This window comes from Lolium perenne, chromosome 4 (assembly GCF_019359855.2).
Source record: "Lolium perenne isolate Kyuss_39 chromosome 4, Kyuss_2.0, whole genome shotgun sequence".
Lineage (NCBI taxonomy): Eukaryota > Viridiplantae > Streptophyta > Magnoliopsida > Poales > Poaceae > Lolium > Lolium perenne.
In genome coordinates this window covers 313,801,956-313,820,503 of record NC_067247.2, presented here as the reverse complement: position 1 = coordinate 313,820,503, position 18,548 = coordinate 313,801,956, and the positions used below count along the sequence as shown (strand labels likewise).

Sequence of the window (18,548 nt, the reverse complement as noted above, 5' to 3'; positions counted from 1 at the left end):
ACTGACCAAACCCTGAATCAATTTGTGCCCAAATATTCATCATCATCGGCACAAATCTTAAACAAAAGCAAATCACAAGCACTAATAACGCAAGATCTAACACAAAAGGATTGAACTAGGAACACACACACCCTAATAACGCAAGATCTAACACAAATGGATTGAACTAGGAACAGACGAACCCTAATAACGAGATCTAACACAAAAGGATTAAAATGGGATAAGAACAAGGGAGCAAAGGGTTACCTCCGGCTCGTCGTCGACGATGCTGGTGTCGTAGGGGTTCTTCGGCGCGACGTACGACACTGGTTCGTACGGGTCCCAAGCGACGGAGGCCTGGACGGGGGTCTGGACGGTGGCGGCGGCCGATGCGCCGGCGGCTGATGCGCCGGCTGCTACGTTGGAAGTAGCGAAAGGGGCCTGGACGGGGGCAGCGGCCGATGCGCCGGCGACTGATGCGCCGGCTGCTACATTGGAAGCAGTGACAGGGGCCTGGACGGGGGCAGCGGCCGATGCGCCGGCAATGGGCATCTCATTCTTGTCCATCGCCGGCGGTTTTTCTTTGGGGTTTTTTCTTCGGTTGTGGAGAACATGATGGGACAGGAGAGGCGGTTGCAGTGAGAACGTGCGTCGAGGGAGAGAAAGAGGGGCTCTATAAAGACGAAGGTGGCGTGTACCGCAACACGGGTCCGCTATGCACGGCTGCAGCGTGCACCGCGACACGAGTCTAACCCTGTGATGTTTGGTGTACTCAGTTATAACCTCGGACCTTATACAGAAATTTTATCTATACTCAGTTTTCCCCTCGAGTACTTAGACTGGCAAGTGCAATATACTCAGTTTTACCCTCAAGTAGCTGGTCAACAGAGAGTCAACAAATGAGATTAACATAACTAATTGAGTCATTTCATAAGGCAAAAAATTCAAAACAATAAAAACATAGTGGCACCTACTCATGGAGTCTTCCTACGCAAACTGCCACCTAGAAAACCTTAATAAACATATATAAATCAAGTTTTACCCCAAATTGCCACTTCTCAGAATCACTAGTGTAACTATGAAGATGCATGGTTTTCCACTCAAACCCCTTTGCAAAACATCTTCCCCCAAAACATAGTTTGTCAAAATGATGCCATAATTGTCACACTCATGTATATTTGAATTGCAAATAATTTGATGTAGCCCAATATGAATTATATTGTACAAAACACACATTTTTCATTTTGTAATTCTTTTTGTTTGAATCCCTTAGTCTATTTACTATTTATGTGCCCTTGGATTGTTAGTACTACTCAGTTTTGCCCTCAAATTCTGTCACAAATTTTCTCAGAAGCCCAAACTTATCCTGATTGGTTGAGCCGTTGTCACACGGATCGACTCCACGAACCGTTGATCAACTGATCTAACGGGCAGTATACCCCTCCCCGTCTCTTCATGGCCACACCTCTCCCTCTCTTCGTGGCCACCCCTCTCTCTCTGTCGGTGGATGCATTATTGTCACCCCTCTAACAATTATCAACTATCTTTCGCTTTCCTTTTCTTTTAGGGGATATAGTTTGGGATACCGTTTTGGTAATTTGAAACGGCCCCAAAAGTGGTATAATTTTGGTATAAACATGAGGCATACATATTTGCGGATTTCAGTGAATGCATTATTGTCACCTCTCTAACAATTATCAACTATCTTTCGCTTTCCTTTTCTTTTAGGGGATATAGTTTTGGCATATAGTTTTGGTAATTTGAAACGGCCCAAAAGTGGTATAATTTTGGTATAAACATGAGGCATACATATTTGCGGATTTTGGTGAATGCATTATTGTCACCCCTCTAACAATTATCAACTATCTTTCGCTTTCCTTTTCTTTTAGGGGATATAGTTTTGGCATATAGTTTTGGTAATTTGAAACGGCCCAAAAGTGGTATAATTTTGGTATAAAAATGCGGCATACATATTTGCGGATTTCGGTGAATGCATTATTGTCACCCCTCTAACAATTATCAACTATCTTTCGCTTTCCTTTTCTTTTAGGGGATATAGTTTTGGCATATTTGGGGGATTTCGGTGAATAAATTATTGGGATTATTTGTCACCCCTCTAACAATTATCAACTTTCTTTAGCATTCCAATATAGTTGGTAATTTCGGTGAATGCACACACTAACTATGAAAACAACTACAAGTACATGTAACTGAATAATGGATTTGTAACAAGGTATCCCTTGTAACAACTTCTAGCGTCTGGTGAGCAATGATAAGAATCCGATCGCAATTATACAACAGAAAAAACAACCAGCCATCAGATTAGCTTGCTTCTTCAACTCGATCAGCTGCCTTAACTGCTTGTTCATTTTCTTCAGTTCTCCCTTCACTTCCACTAGTCCTGCATTGGGAGCATTAGGCATAATCGGAACGACTCCTCTCTCCGCCGCATTCTCTACAGCAAGCCCCCCTCCCAAATTGCGCACCCCAATAGCGCCAATTGATTCCTGCAATTGAAGCCTCTGAACGTACACATCGATCCACTCGAAATGCCTGCATTTCTTCAGGATCTGAAAACAACAACATGAACCCTAAATCCCAAATTCGAGGGAATAACAAGAAAAATGAGAGAAAACAGAGAAATTGGAGCGAGATCTAACCTTATCCCCCTCCATATATGGCAAGCTCTCGCATGCAAGGAACTCACGTCCACAGTTGCCGTTCTCGTCCGTCTTACAGATCGACCGCTTCAGAGGTTCCTGGCGTAGGCAGTCAGGGCATCTTATCAAAGACACGGGTCCATACTGCGGCCATGAAGAACGGTAGGTCGAAGAGAAACTAGACATCACCCACCTGCCGAAGAAGGGCTGCCGCTGGCGGAGAAGAAGAACAATGGGGCGCGGGGAAAGAAAGGGGAAGCACGGGCACAGGCGTGGGGCTGGCTCGGGCTCCCATTTTGCAACGGTCATCTGGGTAAGCTGTGGGTCCGGCGCACTAACGAGGACAGGTTGTGGGTTCCATGATGATCTGGATAAGTGAAGATGTGTCCACTGCGGGGCAACAACAGCGGCCCCACTTGCCAGCACCAACCAACGTCAACTAAACGGGAATCCTCCGTTCGAGCTCCTTTTGCGGGTTTCAGACAAAATCTTGGGGAAAACTGAGAAAAACTAAAAAGCTGGAGAAAACTGAGCACAACTAAGAAGCCAGAGGCAGGAAAATAGAAATCCCTACAATTTATGACTGCGTTGTTACAAGACTAGTTTATTGGTATCTTCATGATACTAAAATATTCTTTTTATCGAAAAAACAAATTGCTAAAATCATAGCTCCGCCATCACGAGCTCAATCACCGTCCGCGCATGCAGATCTGCAGGCCAGCCAGTCCCGGCCAGCAGCCGTCGCCGACGACGTGCACACCGATGCCTGAGCACCACCTCGCGTATCGCCGTGCCGGCCACGGCCAAATCCGGCATCGATCCGGCGGGTGCCTGCGTGCGTGTGATCAGCACGACACGAGCAGGACCAGTGCGCGATGGATGTCTGCTTTGCTTCTCGAGATCTGAGAGCACATGCTCGCTTCGCCCCTGATTCTCCTTGGCCTTCCATCCGTGCCACCCTGTGGGTGAACAAAAAAGCTTCTTTTGATCTCTTCCCCATGTGCGCCATGAATTCAATTCATCTCCTTTACTTCCTCAGGGCAGGTTAGTCCCTCAGTTTTTAGTTAATTAAGTTCCGAGTTTAGTTAAAGTCAAATTTTGTCAAGTTTGATTAGTAATATAGAAAAAATTATCAACATCTGTAATACCAAATGCATATGATATGAAAATATAATTCATGACGACTCCAATATTATAGATTGTGTTGATATTATGTTTCAAATATTTGATAAAATTTTACAATGTTTGACTTCGACTTAACCCAGAACGCAAACTAATTGTGAAGGGATGGAGTATTAGTCACACGTATCATTAGGTCGTCTATTTGACCTATAAAATATAAATTATACTCCAAGAATTATACCATTACATTTATACATCTCAAGTTTGTAATAATACTTTTCTATAATAATATATTATATTAATTTTGACAAATCGACGCTCTATTAATACACACAAGACTAATAAACCCGGCGGAGGGTATATTTAAATAGTTTCGTTAGATAAAAGACTATAAAGCCCGACTTTAAATCATTAAAACTAGCACAGTTGAACGATACATAGTGTTGAGGAGAACACTCTTACAAAGCAGAATAAAAATCATGCCAGAACAAGAAAACGGAGCACGTTGGGTGTCACATGCTAAGCTAAGTGTAAAGTTTGTGCTAATGACCTTGCTATTCACTTACAAAATTGCCCCTACCTAGCTTATACAGTAGTACATAATTAAGTTCTGTCCAGATTCATTTGTTGCTTCAAGTTGAATGAGCTACTTCCCATCCTTACTTAAAGCGGACCAGGATGCCAAAATGCAGCATTAAGATTGTCTGACTAACTAATCTCCCAGATTAAGCCATTTCAGTTTTCTATGCTTCGTGTAAACGTCTTTGCCCACTTGAACAAACGAATCAATCAGAAACACAAATCATCAGTCTCCAATCATATGTATCAGACATAGAGATACAGATACAGCTCATGCTGCTCTCAATCTGCTGCAAAGGACACACATAAACACATCCCCACACCCCATATAGGCATCCGTCATCCTGTCACCTCTTGCCCCCAACTCGTGTGCCCAAACAGCTGCTAATGCCGCCTCGGTCATGTCATCATGGAGCAGATGATTTAAGCGTCGCAACTAACTAGGACTTCGCCTAGCCACTTCTCGTCCTCTTTGATGGGTACGTTAGATACTTCATTATTTACAGTAATTCTTGGCGCCTATTACTTCGAAGCTCTTTTTTTGGTTCTTTGCGTTCTGTTTGAGGTCGGGATTACTTTGTTCAGCAGATGTTGACATCTTATTTCTTTGCCGTATTAGTGCTTGAACTAGCAACTATGGCTCAAGGTTCCATGGAGATTCTTACTTTTGTTAGTGCCTTGTGCTCTTTTTCGCCATTGATTTAGACAGTTCGAAATCATTTGAACATGTGGTCCTTCTACAGTAATATGGGCATTGGCACCTTACTACTCGGTAAGCAATTTTGCAGATACAAAGTTATTTTCTTGGTTCCCCAAGTCGATCATTGTTTGTACTCTGCTGATCAGGTAATCCTGATGGCTGCATTGGCAGAAACATTTATTTTCTAGGTTCAATCGAGCAGAACCTCGTTCCATGGTTCTTCCTCTGCTTAAAGGAGATCAGGAGAGATCCTAGTTGTTTTCCCTTTAGGTGTGTGAAGGTCACATCTAGCTCTGGCTTGCTTCTTATTCCTTCCACTAAAGCTGCCCCCATCCTCCTTTTCCCCTTTCACCAGTTGATGTGAGTGTGACATTGTTCATCCAACTACTGTTTCTTGATTCTATAAAAGGACCACACCGATCTCGCTGTCCGTGTTGTCGCGCAAAAAGGCAAATTCAAATCTAAATCCAGACGCAAATGCAAGAGCATTATTAGTGCTAGCTGCATCAATCGCTGTCTATCCTCTTGATCGCTTGTTGATATATATAGCCTAACACCATTACTGTTTTGCCTAGAAGAAGCAAGCGCAGGACCGAGTCCAAGGCTGCAATGCTGAGGCGCGAAGCGGATGTTGCTGCTGCTGTTGAGGGGGTGACGCCGAGGCCTTGCGCGACCAAGATTCGCAAGCGGTGCGCGCTGTCGTCGTCGTCCGGCGCGTCGGACACTCTGAGTAAGCTGACGCTGAAGCGAGGCGTGGTGGTGCTCCATCGGAGGGGATCGTCGCCGTGCCTGAGGAGCAGGAGAAGGATGTCGGGGTCGTCCTTGAACGGGCGGACTGGCGAGATGCACTCGTCAGTGTCGGCCCGGAAGCTCGTCAGCGCTTTGTGGCAGATGAACGAGGGAGGCTTGCTAGAGGAGGAGGAGGCCGGTATCGCGAGGGACGCAGCTGCGCGCTGGGGCTCGGCGGCGCACCGGCGCTGCGCGTCGTCGGTGGAGGTGGATGTCTCCTGCCGATCGCCTCGTTGCGCTTTATCATTAATAGCCGTTTAGTTTCTGCGGTTTGATCGTGATGTTTCTCTTGTGTAGATCTCGAAGAGGTCAAGAAGGAAGACCAAGGTTTTGGATGCTGATCACGGAGAGTGGTTTTCAGATAAGCTGAGTAATGGCGGCAGGATTGGGGTAATTAAATCTGTACTCATCTAAAAAAAAAGTCTGTACTTTCACAGTGTTCTTCTCATCTTTGCTACTGTATTACTACTGCTTATCTGACTTAATCTACAGGATAATCCTCTTTTAGAGTAACAATCTTACCTTTAATAGGTCAAAGAACTGAAAGTCTGCCCCTGACTCTGCATCTTGGATGCGAGCCATGGAGTCAGTTGTCTCCGGACCTCACACATATGTTGTACGGATTAATACTCCAGCCTGACATTGAACATGGCTTGCATTTCCAAGGATGCTTTGTGACACCTTTGTCCAGTTTCCATATAGACTACAAACTAGGCTTTGCAGCATTGTACAAACCTGACTTGTTTATCCACCTACTATTGCCGTTCATCCACCCCTCGTCGTGCCTAGGCTGTTGATTAGGGAATGCACTAGGCTGGTGATTGAGCAGTTGTGATCTTGTAGTTATATGCGGCGTCGGCGGTCGACGGCGGCGTAAACTAATCGATTTTGATTTGGAACCATCTCGAATGGCATTGCAGATTCGATCGGCGGTTGTTCAAGTTAGTAGTTGAGACATGTTTTTCAATTGGTTTGCAGCAGTTGTAGACGAGGGCCATGACAGCCTCAGCTGCGACTGTGTGTCTGTCAAGACAAGAGCTCCTCATCATCCCATGTCCTTTCTCTAGTTAATCATTCCTTCTGCACCTAATCGCACGTAGCAGAAGTAGTAACAATAATCGAGTAAAGTCTTAAACATGTTTACCAAGTTCTAGCAGAAGTTCTGAACCTTCTTTTTGTTCTTCAGGTGCACGCATGCGCTGCAGACTCGAGTTCCACATGTTCAGTGGACAGAATGGCACACCTGCAGGACATGTACCACAGTCTGACGGCGTCCAAGGAGCTCGTCAGAGTTCTCGGCAACATCTGGGGGCCCGGTGTCCTGAACCCGTCCACGGCGTCGATCCTCTCCGCGCTGCGCTCCGAGCTTGACCTCGCGCGCGCCCACGCGCGGCAGCTCGCGAAAGAGCAGAGCCGCCGTGTTGACGAGGTCGAGCACCTGAAGAAGCGGCTCGCGGCGGAGGTGCACGCATGGAAGAACAAGCAGAGGGAGAAGGTAGCTGCCACCGTGCGTGTCGTGGCCGACCAGCTCGACGGCGAGAAGAGGTCCAGGCGGAGAGCGGAGAGGGTGAACGCCAAGCTCGGGAAGGCGCTGGCCGAAACGGAGAGCTCTTTGGAGGAGGCGGAGAGGGAGCTTCAGAGGGAGAGGAGGTCGAGGGAGCGCCTGGAGAAGGTGTGCGACGAGCTCGTGAGGGGCGCTGCATCGTCGTCATCGACCGCGGACAGGGGTGGCGACGTGGAGGAGATGTGGCGGGACTCTGAAAGGGCACAGGCGGAGCTGCACAAGGAGCGGGAGATGCTCCGGCTCGCCGATGAGCTCCGCGAGGAGAGGGTCCAGATGAAGCTGCATGAGGCGAGGCTCCAGTTCGAGGAGAAGAACGCCGTCGTAGAGCTGCTGCGTGGCGAGCTCGAGGCCTTCCTGGAGACCAAGAAGCAGGATCATCAGGAATCATCTGCCGCGGATGCCGGTCACAATCACCATGCATCTGAAGTTGATGGTGCCAACGGCATTGCTCACGTTGCTGTCACTAAGAGGACGGATGGCGAAGACGACGACGACCGTGAAGAAGATGATTCAGGAGGCAGCGACATGCACTCCATCGAGCTTAACATGGATGGCAACATCAAGGACTGCGGCTGGAGCTACAGCACTGCAGCCAATTCCAAGGACATGTCGACGTGCAAGTTGGCAGCGTCTGCGAGCAGCACGGGAACGCAGTGCGCCGTCGATCCGTGGGCCGGCGCCTCCTTCGACCGGGGATCGCTTCAGGAGTCGGAACGAGGCCAGCAGTGGGACGTCGACGACGAAGGGTGCAGCGATACTACCAGGGACATCGACGAGGAGTCGGAAAGGTACCTGGCCATCAAGAACCTCAGGGAGCAGATGCTGGCCGGCCATGGGTTCATGTTCATGTCGCCAGCAGACGAAGGACATGCCGACACAGAACAACAACGCTACAGTACTGTGATATGACAAAATGAGCAAGGGGGGAACGATGATGACATTGGCAATTCGGCATGGAGCAATGAGTTGGATCGATTGGCCGGTGTTAAACTCTACACGTTATGTTCTCCCCTAGAATTGTGTACATATAAAAACGGATTTGACAGAAATTATAATTTTCATTACCTTTATTCAGTCTACTCGTTACCCATTGAATTTGTCTGGTGATCCATGGTAATATGATAGTTGCGAGTGCGAACCAAGATTCCTGTAGTTATAGGTGGGTTGCACCTGACATTTTTCTAATTGCAACTGAGATTTTCGTAGGTGCAAATGAACTGCAACTTTCGAGTTACACGTAGGTTGTAACTGAGAAAAAAAAATCCGCACTATTAGATTTACTCCAAGATTCATGCTAGCCTATGAGTTGTACATGAGTTGCAACAAGGTTTGTGGCAGAGACTTGGATGACATCATGTCGTCATGTGAATGAGATTTAGTTAAGTCTAAGTTATCTAAGATCTTTTTTTGAGATCAAGTCATCTAAGATCTTGACGTGCCCATATAGACGCGTACCCACAAGTAAGTTGCCAGTGTTAATTTCCCGTGGGGCTCGCAAATCACTTTTTTGTTTCTTTTCCAAAAAAGCCTGGACGTCTAGACCAAAACGACGGCTCGCGGTCACGTTGCACCATGGTAAAATAAATCGAACTTGCCCACTATACCATAGTCCTTTTATTATTTGGATCCTTTAATAGAGATGTGAACCTTTATATTACTCAAAAAAAGTAGTAATGAGACCATCACAAGCATATGCATAAGATAATTCCACACCCACCCCCACCCCAAATCCCTTTGGCGGTGGTATCCAGCAGCCCCAACCAGACCTACGCGGGGCCAGAATCCGCCATAACCATGTCCCCTTAGTTTTCTCCATCTAGAAGCTTTTTCGCCATCATGTAAGCGTTATAGGATGATGTTTCCTCCAGCGAGTGATGGAGGTTAAGATTGCAGTTCTTGTCGAGGAGAGACGACTCGACCCTTTAGGAGGTCCTATTGTGACGTTGAAAGGGGTGAAGTAGAATTTTTAGCTTTTCAACTTTTATGATGGTTGCGGAAACTTAAAGGTGAAGCTTGTGAAAGGGGTGATCCTATATGCAATGCAAACAAGAGAAATGGAAACACAAGAAACAAAGCAAGGGTAAAGGGAAGCGGTACGATCGGGGTAACGAGCGGAGACGAGGCACGATATGTTTCCGTAGTTCCTTCCACAAAAGGAGGTTTGTCTACTTTGAGGAGGTGTGGCAGCACAAAGGTGCCAACAGCCACAAAAGCGTTACCTTGTTCCTCATGAGCACACCACAAAGGCGTACTCACCTTCTCCACTGAGCAAGGCCGGTCAAGGTGGCTAACCTTCACACAAGGTAGGGTACACTCCACAAAGGATGGAGGTTCCCAACAACATCATGAACTAGTCACAACAACATCTAACTTCGAGATGCTCTCAACAACAAGGACCCCCACAAATGAGATCTAGGGTTTCCAACTCCAAAATGAAAAATTATGGGGATCACAAAATTTCTTGTGTAGATAGGTCGATCTAGCCCTCCTCCTTCGATTCCTAAAGTTTGGGGGATTTGGTTTGCTAGGGAGGGAGATCCACATGATTGAAGCTCAAGAACTATGGAGGAGAGAGTGTGTTCTTTGTCTTGGCAGATCTAATGTGAGGAGGAAGAAGGGCCCACTTGTCTTGGCGATGAAGTAGGGTGGGGCGGATGATTCGGCCACCCCCGGATATTGGGGAATTTCGGGGGGGGGGGGGGGGTGGATGGAAATACCATCCGCCCTGATTTCTGCGAATTTGCCATCGTGGACGTCCGACTGGAAGTATTTTACATCAGGGGGCCGTATGAAAAATACTTCCACCCCACTGCTGCAAGTTTTCTAGCCGGACGTAAATTCTATTGGGGGGGGGGGGGGGAGGGCAGATGGAAAATACTTCGGCCCCCATCTCTCGCAACAACCCGTGGTTTTTTGGAGAGAGGGGTCGGATGATTTGGCCTGCTGAAACTTCTAGGCTTCATCTTCAATTCTCTTCTCTTATACACTTCTCCTCAACAAGTCTTCTTCCCCCAATTACCAAAGATCAAATATCCAATTAAAGAAACCAAACACTGGACCATAGCAAAGGTGGGTCATCATCTGTAGTGCTAAAATTGATTCCTACACTCTCCAGCACATAAGCTAAAATTCTATTCTAGTGTTGTTATCAAACACACAAAACTGTAGAGATAGAGTATGCTCTTTCAAACTCCCCCTTTTTGGTGTTTGATGACAACACTTAAATTTGCAAAGCACAATAGATATTATGATACAAGCACAAGTTTGAAAAAACAAAAGAAAGCTCCCCCTCAAAGTGTGCACATTTAACACTTCATTTGAATACAAGTACACATCAATCACTACTAGGAAAAGGCCTATAGATGCATGAACTATTGACAGCGCACCAAAAAAGGTGACCGCTGGTGCTAAATACTATCGGCGCACCATGTTTCGGTCGTGCCGGTGATTCCAAAATACCGCCGGCGCAGAAAAAATTTAGCGCGCCGGGATAAGGTTCGAACAGGTCATGGCGAGACGAAAAATATATGCTCCCCTTACCGCCGGCGCACCTCTATGGTGGTGCGCTAGTGGGAAATATTTACCACCTTCTAGATGCCCATATGTTTTGTCATCTAGTTTTAAGAAAAATTGAAAACATGAATTTCGATATATTATGCAAAATGGCGTCATGTCATACAACCTCCGATGAAAAACTTTTTTATATCAAAATGTATCTACCCAAAATTTCCTATCCAAATTCAACCACCTACGGTTGTTTGAACAAAAAAAGGATTTGTCAAATCAAAACATAAACAAGACTTTTTTCATCTTTTAGATTTTGAAAAAAAAATTACCTCCGGCGCACCATCGTATTAGGTGCGTCGGCGATATCCTAGGCTATATATATGCAAAAAACGACCATCTGCCTCTTCTCCTTCCTCACTTCTCCCCTTCTCCTCTTTCCTCCTCCTCCTCCTCCTTCTCCTCCTCCTCCGGTGACCTCGTCCAAATCGTTCCTCCTCCTCCCCACCTCCACCTCCGGCCTTCTCCTTCTCCTCCTCCTCCTCCTCCTCCTCCTCCACCTCTGGCCTCCTCCTCCGGACTTCTAAAACAACACGACAACGACAACAAGCCGGCCCACGACCACCGTTTTCGAGGATGAACCGGAGCTAGATGAACCCAAGCTATATCTAGATCTAGATCGGCCTTTTTTGAATTTTGAAAAAACATACCGCCGGTGCTCCAGACCTAGTGCACCGGGGATAACTTGTGTTACCACCGGCAGACTCTAGTGTGTCGGCAGTAGCCTTTTTGGTGCGCCGGCAATAAGGGTTTTCCTAATAGTGAATTTTATAGAAGCTCCGCCTCATATTCACAAACCAAGAAAGGTATATCGTAGAATGTGATTGTGACAACGTTGTCCAAAGTTCACCGTCACCACCTACTTAAGGTACAAGCCAAATTTCACAAAAATAATTGAGTTCAACTTTAAGATAACCGGGGCATCATTGCAAAGATAAGAAAAAAAAGGAAAATGCAAGCACATGATGCCCAACCCATGCAAATTCCACGGATAATCTAATAGAACAACTCCCCGCCCTTTGGAATCGACACACCAAAAAAGGAGAAGAGCATACTATATGTCCCATGGAGATCTCTCGTCGGTGTAGCTGGAGTCCTCGCCTTGATCTTCCTCACTCTCCTCCATGGCCGCCTTGCCCTAGTTATTCTTCTCCAAACAAGAATCAATGATTATAGTGAGCAGCCCCAAATTATCCGTTGTGAAGAGGAGAGTTGGACAACTAATTTCAGGAATCCACATTAATTAGGATGTCTATTGTAGATGATCTTGAATATTTTCTACTCACTTATATTAACTTAATTACTTCCTCCATCCCATGAAAGATGCATGCTATTGTCTAAAATTGGAAGTATATAGACACTGAATCATCTTCCATGAAATGGAGGGAGTACTACTTAACATGTGATCGCCTACAACATTAATAGGAAAAGTTTTTCTAATCATATCATGCACTAGATCTACCAAACAAAAACAAGAAAGGTTATATAACCCATAACAATAACATAGATCACTACTACTACTTAAACGTGAACATATAGTTTACTTATGTCTCACACTAACACACAATAATATCATAACATAAGGTTTGACCAGCAAAACACAACATCATACCATCAGCAAACTAATGCATGCATTTGACCTTCAATGTACTTCTTGGATGGGCCAACAAATATTACCAAACTAATATGATGTGTTTGGCCTTCATGTACTTATTTTTTATGGGCTAGCCATGTCAGCCTTCATCACCTCCTTTGGTACACATGGAAGGTTCCTGAGGTACTCTGCGGGAGATTTGTGTTGTGCCCTATCACGAGGTTTATGTGTGTTGTAATGGTATCTACCATCAGCATGCTGAAAATACTTTTGTAGGATGTGTCCAACACCTTAACATCAAAAGGACATCGACAGCCCCCTACACTGATACACCTTGTAGGTTCCATTCTCCAGCAGCTTCAACATTTTCTCGTAATGGTCATACTCATAATCGTTCTCCACGGTGTCATTAGAGTAGTATTCCCTCCCGTGATACATGCAAAGCAAGGAAACCAAATTAATTCAACAACTCATGGACAAATATATTATATGCATGTGTTCAAGTTTAATTAGAGTATAAAACCCATTTCCTGGCCCATAGAGAGTAACAATACAAGTTTAAAGCTATAAAATGGTTCTAGAAAAATTACCCCCTCCGTCCCGAAAATGATCTATCAAACAAACAAGTGGTTTATTGTCTCATGAGAGTCACAAAACACACATTTCGTACACCCACTCCATCTTCTCTTAGCAAGATTATCCTTAGTCAATAAAACCTTCTTGTAAAGTAACCACATAAAGATCTTTAGTTTAACTGAAACCTTGAGTTTCCACAAGTATTTTTTCAGGAAAACTGTATACCCATTCATATAGTGACCATACATATATTTAACTAAAAAAAACACCATCATAACTTAACTCCATCTAAACTTATCAGGCTAATCCGAAAGGTGAACTCCCATAAGCCTCCTGACTAACTTAATCAAAATATACCAATTACCATTAGACAAGGAATGAGTGAACCCTTATATTCAGCGGTCTATGATGTAAATCATCAGTAACCATAACATTATAGTGCGTAACAATATTAAATAAGGACGGGTATTGAGAAGCTAGAGGAGAATCCCCGAGCCAAGAATCCTCCCAAAAAAGTGTAGTCGTGCTATCCCCTACAGAAAAATTACCTTGAATGTGAAGAAGCCATCCTTAACACCCATTATCTCCTTCCAAATAGGAGAGTTAGTGGGTTTGGCTTCCATTTACGAGAGGTTTTTACCTGGAATGTATTTGTTATGCAACAACTCTTGCCAACCTCCTTCCTAGAGAGGATCTCAAAGATCCATTTGCAAAGAAGAGACCTATTTTTTACTCCAATATCTCGACTCGTAGACCCCTTGATCCTTAGGATGACAAATAATGTCCCCCTTCGTGAGTTTGTACTTCTTTTTTTGGTCATCACCCTGCCAGAAAAAACGTGACCTATGAACTTCTAGTCTTTTGCGTACCCCTATAGGTACTTCAAAGAAAGAAAGTCCGAACATTGGCAGGCTTGTTAGAACGGAATTAATTAAGACAAGACGATCTCCATATAAGATCATTTTGCCTAGCCGAGATGCAAGCTTATGCTCAAAATGGTCTTCCACTGGATTCCATTCCTTACTGAGAAATTTCCTATAATGAATAGGAATGCCCAAGTACTTGAAAGGTAAAGCTCCTGCATCACATCCATAAATGGTTATGTAGTCACTTTGCACTTCCTTAGCCTTATGAAAACAGAAGACCTCGCTCTGATGAAAGTTTATTTTAAATCTAGATAGTTGTTAAAAAACACAAGATCAACTTCATGTGTATGGCTTTTGACAAATCATGCTCCATACAGAATTGCATCGTCCGCATATTGCAAAATTCAAATACCACCATCAACCAAGTAGGGTACTAAACCACCAATCTCTCCATCCTCCTTTGCTTGTGCAATGAGAATGGCAAGAATGTCGACCAAATAGGGGATAACGGATCACCATGTCTAAGACCATTTAACGTTTTTAAATGATGACCAATGTCATCATTAACTTTTATACCTACGGTCCCGCCCTGCAAAAATCACGCCACCCACTCACACCACTGCAGTGGGAAACCTTCATGCGCAGAGCATGTTGAAGGAATGATCATTTAACCTCCAATTTCTTCCTATGTATTTCATGAATGGTCTCATGGAGAATCACAACCCATTGTAGGATGTTTCTCCCATGAATAAAAGCCGATCGAGTAGGCCTCACTACTTTGTGCGCAATAACCCTTGCACAATTAGTTCAAACTTTTTAAAAAACTTCAAAACTAGCATTAAGTAGACATATGGGTCTATACTACTCAATTCTGCTTGCATCTTCCTTCTTAGGAAAGAGCGTGATGACTCCAATATTAATCTTAAACAATGGTAACTCCACATTCTACAACTAAGAGAAGAGCGCCATCAAGTTGGATTTAATGACAACCAATTTTTTTGCTAAAACTCCGTAGGAAACCCATATGGTTTTGGGGTTTTATTATGCTCCATTTAAGAGATGGCTTCACATACCTCCTCCTCTGTAAACGGCAAAGCGAGAATATGGCTCTCCTCCTGAGCTAACTGCGCAATATCATGAGAGACTTCTTCTCTCATAGTAAAGAAATTTGGTGCCGGGGCACCAAATAAACTTCTTATACTACTAAGTTATAAAGACTTTTAAATTTTCTGGACCCACCATAGTTCCCTCATTTTGTTCAAGCTAAAATATTCTTTTATTCCGATGTTTTCCATTTGCAACTAGATGAAAATACTTAGTGTTATTTCCCATTCCTAACTTTCACGCGCTGAGCCCACATGGTCTCTTCATCCCGCCGAAGTTTAGCAAGACTAACATGGGCCTCTTTTTTTGCATCCCACTCGACTACACTAAGAGGAGATGACTCAGCTTTCAGGTCAAGTTCATCTATAATAAGGGTAAGCCTATCTTTTTTCCTTCTTATAGGCGCCACTCAAATTCTTAGCCCGCCAACTCCTCAAGAATTGTCTAAGATGTCTGATTTTATTTTGCCAAGTTTGAATAGGAGAGTTACCAGAGCGACAACATTCCATTCATCCTTGGCCATCTCATAAAAACCATCCCGGCGCATCCAAGATAATTCGAAAGAGAAATGATTTTTATTACCCAAGTGAGCCGAGTCCCTTGAGTCAATAAGCAGTTGTGTATGATCCGAACCTGTACATGTCAAAGCACTCACCACACTAAATGAAAATTTTGTACCAACTCAACACTAGCTAGAACACAATCCAACTTTTCATAATTTGGACTATCCCTTCTACTAGCCCATGTAAATTGACTATCGAAAAGAGCGACCTCCCTTAGATCAAGATTCTCAATGATAACATTGAATATAAAAGGCCGGTGAGCATTGAAATTATCATTGCTCTTCTCTTCTTGACGTCTTATGATGTTCAAATCCCTTCCTACGAACATAGGAAGAGTTTCAGCATAAAAAATCCGCACTAACTTAGCAAGAAAATCAGATTTGAGTGCTTCTTGGGCTGCCCCATACACGTCCACGAAAATCTACTAAACACCAAGTGGACCGGCTTTCACCTATTTTTTTGTTAACTTTGTGGCCGAGATGTTCACACAACTCTTTCTAAAGCACCTGACAAAATCGGATGATAACGCAGAAAAATGTGTACTCTTAGCAAATTTTCCAAAAAGAAAAAAAAAACGAGAACTGAGAAGTCGGGCGTCATCTCATTATTACTCTACGCCGCACATGATCGTCTGTTAGTTTAATCTTGATCAAAGTTTGTTTAGTTACCACGTGTAAGTTCTAGTGTTGGTCATAGCTAGCTAGTTGTGTGTGTTTCACAACTTGGTAGTTTAAGGCAAGGATTCCTAGGTAGTTTCCTAAGCTGGTACTATACGTAGGATCTGAGTCTGTCCGTGTCGTGTTAGGACTAGTCCGGTTCAGAGTCTAGCTCGGTTAGGAATAGGCGTGTCCAAGTTTGGGTCGGCAGGTTCTAGCTAGGCCTTGGTTCTTTATATACAGGTCCAGCGTTGAAGTTGTAATCGTGAGTTTTGTACCGAGAAAACAGAAAAGCAATAAAGAGAGGAAAATTTAGAGGGTGTGACACGCACCCTTGGCGATAATTTTTGTCTCTACGTGTGTTCGTCTAGTTTGATGTGATTAATCCGTGGGCGAATCCCAACAATTGGTATCAGAGCGAGGTCGAAGATTTGAAGCTACGCTTGCCCCGGGGAGGCGACCCTACTAGCGCCTCGGGGCGGGCGACCGTTGCTCGGCGGAGCGGCCGGGTGGAGACGGCGAGCAAGCTGTCGTCAGCAAGGCAGCGGGCGATCGTCGCTTGGTTGAGCGACAAGGAGGTGACGATAGGGTGTTGTCGTTGGTGAGGCGAGGTGGTGGATGATTGTTGATGGGAGAGGTGGCGCCGAGGTGTGGTACCGGGGAGTCTCTTTAATGAGGACCTGTCTCTACATGAGGCTGGAGTGGATGGTGTAGTCCACGAGGTAGTCGGCATGTATTGCGCTAGGGTGGACGGTGTGTTCCACGGTTGCTAGCGTGGCTGGGTAGTCCGGATCATGTTTGAATTGTTCCGTAAATTCGCCAAGTCAAAATTGGGGAGAGCCAATTAAACTTCTCGTGGAGCGAGACCTAGACAAGACGCAGATGTGCGAGGAGTCAAGATCAGAGAAAGCACCGAAGACAAAGAGTCGTCGATCAAGATTAGGGAGAGATTGTTAGTTTAATCTTGATCAAAGTTTGTTTAGTTACCACGTGTAAGTTCTAGTGTTGGTCATAGCTAGCTAGTTGTGTGTGTTTCACAACTTGGTAGTTTAAGGCAAGGATTCCTAGGTAGTTTCCTAAGCTGGTACTATACGTAGGATCTGAGTCTGTCCGTGTCGTGTTAGGACTAGTCCGGTTCAGAGTCTAGCTCGGTTAGGAATAGGCGTGTCCAAGTTTGGGTCGGCAGGTTCTAGCTAGACCTTGGTTCTTTATACTAGATTTTGATGTGCGCCTTGGCGCACGATCCCGTGGAATTCGTATCAGTTTAAAGTTTGTATTACAAAGATGAAAATTAAGTGAGAAAATATTAATACGTTCTTTTAGGTTTTACAAAGTGAAGTGAATAGAATAAAATTAGGATAAAACAAACAAAATCTCAAACGAAGTAGCACACACTTATATACATTCATGAAAATAGAGGAATATTTTGTGGCTTAACTTGACTCCGACCACCTTAAACAGTTTGTAAAACACTACATCATCGGTATAAATCAAATGAAAAATTATCTGATAAGTGAAACACTGTGTAAATCTTCATTTAATACAACATGTCTTACAACAAACTAACTGTATAGTCAACAACCTATACACTGCTAACTGCTTGCTCTTAGGACCTGGTCTGGGGCTTCTCTCCAACAGAATGATGTATATGATGGATAGAATGTACTCGTCATTTTGAGGTGCCATATGACCAAGGCAGATCAGACGATTTGAGGTGCCATACAAACAGTAGGTAATAACAATCCTTATTTGTATGCAAAATAATGAAAAGCATCAGGAAGTGCAACCCAAACCATAAATGTCTGCAGCAGAGGTAGACAGAAATACAATATATAAATTTATATTCTGAATTTTTTACAGTTCATGTGGCACAATTTCTGAGTGTTATATGTAAAACAACGGGAGAAGCTTATAGTGATTTACACTATATATTTTGCAGGCACAAATGTAAAAACTGAACTACTATGCCAAACCTGGAGGATGCACCTTACCAGTAAAACGGAGAGAAATGCACACTCCTTTCAAGTAAAAAAGAGATAAATGCATGCTCCTTCCCACTAAAACAGAGCAACAAAAATATGGTAAGATATTCTCCAATGGTATCCAAAAAAAAAATACACCCCATGTTATATTTCATCTCCAATACTCCATTTGAAAGTATTTAATTAATCTACATGCACAGTCACACCACGTATATATTTGAGAAAATCCAGAATCAAAGCATTAACTCTC

At 44.2% G+C, this 18,548-nt stretch overlaps 1 protein-coding gene across 2 annotated transcripts; it reads left to right on the top strand.

Annotated features, from left to right (window-relative positions):
• The first annotated feature begins 3,274 nt into the window (after positions 1–3,274).
• On the top strand, positions 3,275–8,483 carry LOC127296162 (uncharacterized). Of its 2 annotated transcripts, none has more exons than XM_051326188.1 (4): positions 3,275–3,683; positions 5,619–6,036; positions 6,127–6,219; positions 7,016–8,483. In XM_051326188.1, the coding sequence occupies exons 2-4, from the start codon at positions 5,650–5,652 to the stop codon at positions 8,300–8,302; spliced, it is 1,767 nt and encodes a 588-aa protein (XP_051182148.1). In that variant the 5' UTR covers positions 3,275–3,683; positions 5,619–5,649; the 3' UTR covers positions 8,303–8,483. The 2 variants fall into 2 exon arrangements, with proteins under 2 accessions (XP_051182148.1, XP_051182147.1); XM_051326187.2 differs by lacking the exon at positions 3,275–3,683 and adding an exon at positions 4,086–4,819.
• Positions 8,484–18,548: the final 10,065 nt, after the last annotated feature.